The sequence below is a fragment of the Cryptomeria japonica genome, chromosome 10, assembly GCF_030272615.1.
Source record: "Cryptomeria japonica chromosome 10, Sugi_1.0, whole genome shotgun sequence".
NCBI lineage: Eukaryota > Viridiplantae > Streptophyta > Pinopsida > Cupressales > Cupressaceae > Cryptomeria > Cryptomeria japonica.
In genome coordinates, this window is record NC_081414.1 from 784666855 (window position 1) to 784672916 (window position 6062).

The window sequence follows — 6062 nt, forward strand, 5'->3', positions numbered from 1 at the left end:
TTAAATCTACCCTGTTAAGGGATTTCCCAACTGTTGAAGTGGTTAGAGATCAATAGGTATTACAATGATCCGGTAACAGCACTCAATGCCAATGCAGATCCGCTTTAGCTCCTCTTCACCTTCTGCACTTACACTCTGCAGGTATCACTTCTCTCTTCTGGTCTGGCAAGAATCACATATCTCTTCTCTTGAATACACACACACAACTTTTGCCAACAACCTCGAAAAGAAACACAACATCAACCTTATAGGAAACAGATAGATCGGTAGCATAAACCCTAAACCCTAAACCTGTTAGGTTAAGCAATTCAAACGGTTCAATCCTGACCGTTGAGCACATTGCATTAAATGCAACAATCTTGAACCAATCTCAAGACGTTCTCCATCGTTCATTTTCCACCGATTTCATGGCGATTAATAACCCATCACGCGTTATCACCGTTTACAGACTTTGCACATTCCCGAGCTAGATAGGAACAATCTCCTTCATGCAAGATCCTTCATGTGCACAAGGCTGACGTGGCAACACAATCTGTTCTTCGTTACAATGCTAACTCATCACACAAAGTCACCAGTTGAGCCACACAAGCTTGAAGCACTTCAACCGGAAACCCTGAAGTTGAGACTACCAACCAGTAGTCATACAAAGCTTCCATGTGCCGGTTCCCATAACCACATGTCGGTTCACCTTAAACAAACACACCGCTTCACTTTGGCACATATACCGATTCACAATGTTATACCGATTCTCAGTAACATACCGGTTCTCTTCTCTTCAGCATATTGACATCAATGACAACATACAATGTCATCATGTCCTCATACCGGTTCACATAATGCCAACACCTACTATAGTCACCAAGAGCAAAATCATATCAAGCCACTTGTAGATTCAAATAGCCCTCTAAACCAATTTTCCAATAGTATATGGACATCGAATAGGCACCATATGACCAAGATATGGCTAAAAAATCAACTGCATGTCATGAGACGAGGTTTTTAAAAAACAAAGTCCGAATGTGCAAGTTATGACCCTAGAAGTACAAAAAAGAGAGCTAACTTCAACAACCTACTACAGTCACCAAGAGCAAAATCATATCAAGTCACTTGTAGATTCAAATAGCCCTCTAAACCAATTTTCCAATAGTATATGGACTTCGAATGGGCACCATATGACCAAGATATGGCTAAAAATCCAACTTCATGTCATGAGACAAAAGAGCAAACATTTTTTTCTAGATCGGACAATAGCTAAACAAAACTCCTACAAAGATATATCATTGTGCATGATCACATTTGCATTCATCTCTTATGATTAAAACACAACCTATGTTGTAAACCAAGAAGACAAGGGTCACCAACGAATGCAAATGGTTATAATAAAGTAGAACTTCAAGCCTTGCCAATGCACTAATAGATTGAACACAATGCTACTTGAGAACTAATCCTATCGGCGAAACACAATTTGAGCAAATAATTACATATATAGACAACAAATCTCTTCATGTGTTAGGCGTAAATTTAGTAGTGCAACAAAAATGTGTAAAGACCAAATTGAGATCCACTCAACGTGCCAAACAGATTGTTGGCAATTTCAGCAATCATGTTATACATGAGAATAAATTGTGTATAGTTCATAACCATTATAACAAGAGCAAGTGCATACCTAAACTTGAAACAAGAGGGCAAGTTAAGATTTTCACCACAACAATCATTAAACTCATACTGTCTAATCATTAAACTCATAATGTCTGATAATGATTGGTATTGCTTTGTAACTATTGCTATTAGTTCTATGAATCCCGAAATGATAACTCACCACACCCAATCATCATTCCCAAAACACAACAAAAGCCTCAAAAAGTTAGTTAGTCTAAAAGGCCTTGTGAGTTGTCTAAAACTAAGTTTCACCCTAATAATACTATTAGCTAGCTACTATAACAATATAACAACGCCAATAATGCTATTAGCTAACTACTATATCAATATAACAATGAATGAGGAAAGGAGCAAGTGTTCAAAGAAAATAAAAGAAAAAAAAGTGATCCACTAAGAAAATAGATTAATTTGACTCCCATTTCAAAATGCAACCTTCCATCCACTTACATAATAAGTGCTACTGATGGAAGTTCTACTTACTTACATAACTCATCTAATGGGCTGAAATCCGTTACATTAAAAAAATATAGAACATCAACTATACTACTTCCATATAAGGTCCCTAACAAGTAGACAAACAGTTACAATCCAAAGACCCCTTACAAAGCACAGATTTATAGTGCATCAACTAAACTACTTCCATATAAGGACCCTGCGCTATAAGGTGCACACTTCAAATCCGAGGACCCTCTCCATGACGAGATATTAAGCAACACAATGTAAGATAGTATTTGCACTAGGTACTACGCCCATATCTATACCAAGGCGAACCACAAGATGACACCATCTACAACAATCTAGATCGCAAAGTATACCAAATGAGAAGAAAGGAGATACAAATTTCTAAGGTGAAGAACGATCCACGTAGTGATCGACTGAACCTCAATTAAAGAATTGGAAAATACGTAGCATAGGTGGGCATAAGCTCCCTCTATCTACACTAATGGCGATTGAGTAATCTAGGGGAATCTGTTAAACCATTTGCGATATGCCCCTGAAATCTCGACGAAACAACAGTTGGATGAATGCATGAGAAACCACTATCATGAATAATTACAACATCAAGCAAGATACTTCCGAAATGTGTGCAAAAAACTATAGTGTTCAAAAGATTGAAGGACTTCAACCACACCTATAGAGGAAATCTGGACTAAAAGATTCTTTTTAAAAAGTGCATTGAGCAAGAAACAGAACGGCTGCTCACATACATCTAGAGCACGTTGTCAAAAATAGGTGCAATTGGTGGATTTACTCACCTCTACAAAGCACATTACCTCTACAGACGGTATTCAATGAGTAGAAGACTTGTTGGATATTAGGGAAGAGTATCAGTAATTGAAATAGTTATTTTTGTACATTTACAGATTTTAAACAGTATATTAGATGTTGACGTTGTTTTTGGTTGTCTTTATATGCGACTTAACTGTTTAGTAGTAAAGACGAACGCTGCAAGATCTATTATGCATACAAGGGACAAGGGTCAAAAAATAGTCATTTAAAATTGTTGCCCAATACCTACTTAAAGATGCCCCAATAACTGTGCACTACAACCACCTCAAAAATTGCCAAACAACTGTCCATTCTATGTATTCTTTAGATCTTAAAAACAACAAATCTTGTGAAAATTAGCACACCAATAAAACATGACTTAGTGCACAAACATTGGTTTCACTTTTTTTAGACCTTTTTGGACACTCAGTAAAAAGCAGGGTCTCACTTCTTTTTTTTGCATTTTTGGACACTTTGGTAAAAAGCATGCTAATGTGGCATCATATTTGATGATGTGACCCTGAAACTTTAGTTATAAATAAGGGACTTGCCAAATAAGTTGTTGAAAAAATTGATAGCAATTTGAAACTTCCCCTTATTATTTTGAGAAACACAAACTTGCATGTTCCCATGCGACTGCTCAGCTTATTTTGATTTGCAGACGCTCTTCCCAATATTTTTCCGTTGGAGTTTGCCTTATTCCTTTTATCGAGCATAATGATGCGAATCATGCTTTAATGGGTTCTAATATGCAGCGTCAAGCAGTTCCACTTGTTCAACCTGAGAAGTGTATTGTCGAAACTGGATTGGAGGGTCAAGCATTTCACGGGAGGATCCACTTTGAATTTGATAAATGCATTGCTTGTGAAGTATGCGTCCGTGTATGCCCGATCAATCTACCTATTGTGGATTGGAAAGTCGGAATAGATATTGGGAAAAAACGATTGGAAAATTATAGTATTGATTTTGGAATTTGTATCTTTTGTGGAAATTGTGTGGAATATTGCCCTACAAATTGTCTGGCGATGACTGAAGAATATGAACTTTCGACCTATGATCGTCATAAATTAAATTATGATCATATTGCTTTAAGGACGTTTACCAATATCGGTTGTTGAAGATTTAACAATTCAAACAATTCCGAGCTGAACATATTAACTTAGTATGTCTGAAGAAACTACGGACAAATTTTATGTTTTAATCACTTCTACGATTATTCAGATTGAGCTCTCATCAAAGAGTTTCTGATAAATAAAAAAAAAATTTTGACAAATCAAGAATTAATAATATTCCATTAATAATGTAACGTGTGATTGATCAGAATCTATTATTGATCTATAGATTAATTAATCTGAATCGATATATGATCTTCTTTTGGCTCCTCTAACGCTAAGTCTTATATTCGGAGACATAGGAGTAATATTACTTACTAATATAATTTATTCCGCTCTATCATTGGGGCTAGTTCTTATTTGTATATCATTTTTCTATATTATATTGAACGCAAATTTCGTAGCTGTTGCACAAATCCTGATCTACATTAGAGCTGTTAATATTTTGATTCTATTTGCCGTGACTCAAAAATCAGATCAAATGTTAGAACGAGATTTAACAAACAATATTCAACGTATTGGGGTTCATTTATCCACTGATTTTTTCCTTCCATTCGAACTTATTTCTATAATTCTTCTAGTCACTCTTATAGGAACCATTACTATAGCTCGTCGAGAAGAAACAGTTTGAAAATGAAAGCTCATCTTAAATTTGTATTAATAGCATTAATACTAATTTGTGCTCTTAAAATTTGAAAAATAAAATAGAAATAAAATCTCGTAAAAAAAAGGAAAGCAAATCATGGAGCCACATGACATTTTGTTAATATGTCGTGGTGTTCATTTCCAACCCCCTTTCTTCCACAGCGTATTTCTAATTCCTAAACAATAACTGCAACACCCAAAAAAGAAAGATTCTAAAATATCTTTTTTTTTCACAATTTTAAAATTGCTTGGGAACATGGGCTAGGGTGCTCAACTATCTAATCCTCTTCCCTAATACCAATCACCGCTACACAATATTCTACAAATTATACAATATTTGTTGGATGCATGTTGTTTACTCCACCGTCATATCGATTGGGTCCTACGGTTGTGCCTAAGCTCGTGAAGCCTAAGCTTGAGAATGAGAATGTGGGTGTATGGAGTTCTTGGCCTACTGTTTATATTCATTATTTTATAACACCACTTCACTATTTCTAGTGACTTGCCCATTAACAGATGCACATTTCTAGTGACTTGCCCATTAACAGATGCACATACAAGCCAAAAATATATTCTGTATTGACAATAATGAGTATGATACTCATTTATAAAAACTTGCACATAAATCAAAGTTAAATATAAGCCAAAAATATCTTGCTGTATTGAAATGCATTATCGATGATGAGTTAATACAACGAGTCTTATTTTTGTAAATGCATTGTCAATTATGTATTGACTCATTTTGTAAATGTATTGTCAATTATCTATTGTTAATTAATAACCCTCTAGTGTTTCATCAAAAAAATTTGCACAAGAAGAATTTAGATCAAGAGGCGGCTAAACCACGAAACCAATTCGATAAAATGGACATATTTTAAAGCTTTCTAATGGTAGCAGTTAATTTGAAGATGAAAACAATTTGGCAATTACTGTATTGACAATTACTCGTGTACAATATTTTCATAATGCCCTTCAATATTTTTAAGTTAACATGAATTATTAGTTTAAAGTAATTATTAGCATTTGTTTCTCGTATATGTTGTTTCTTCTCTGTGGCAAAGTAAAGAATGATCTTTGTCTCTCTCGGAAGAGAGAGAACGGTATCCAGCTTGTCCACTGCATGTATAGATGTAAAGCTTCCATAGTCCACTCAGTTTGAAAGAAGAAAAAAAAATAACAGAAATAGCAAAAAAAGTAGAGAAAATTGTTTCAATCGGCATATTTTTATCATACCACATGATTAAATCATTATTAGGATAAATCACGCGAAATGTAGGTAAAGAAACTTTTAACATTCCTTGAAGAATTCTACATAGATTTTTATAGTAGTTATAAAGGCCGTTCATGCTGAGTTTATGAAAAACATACATATCTTTA

General features: G+C 34.8%; 1 protein-coding gene across 1 annotated transcript; it reads left to right on the forward strand.

Annotated features, from left to right (window-relative positions):
- Window positions 1-3665: 3665 nt before the first annotated feature.
- On the forward strand, window positions 3666-4671 carry LOC131039275 (NAD(P)H-quinone oxidoreductase subunit I, chloroplastic-like). The gene is made up of 2 exons (XM_057971979.2): window positions 3666-4038; window positions 4445-4671. Exons 1-2 carry the CDS (start codon window positions 3666-3668, stop codon window positions 4669-4671), a joined length of 600 nt encoding a protein of 199 aa, XP_057827962.2.
- The last annotated feature ends 1391 nt before the right edge of the window (window positions 4672-6062 follow it).

Coding starts and splice junctions, on each gene's coding strand:
- LOC131039275 (XM_057971979.2), top strand. CDS start 3,666: ATGGGTTCTAATATGCAGCGTCAAGCAGTTCCACTTGTTCAACCTGAG. Junction 4,039..4,444: donor AAGGACGTTTACCAATATCG/GTTGTTGAAGAT, acceptor CAAATTTCGTAG/CTGTTGCACAAATCCTGATC.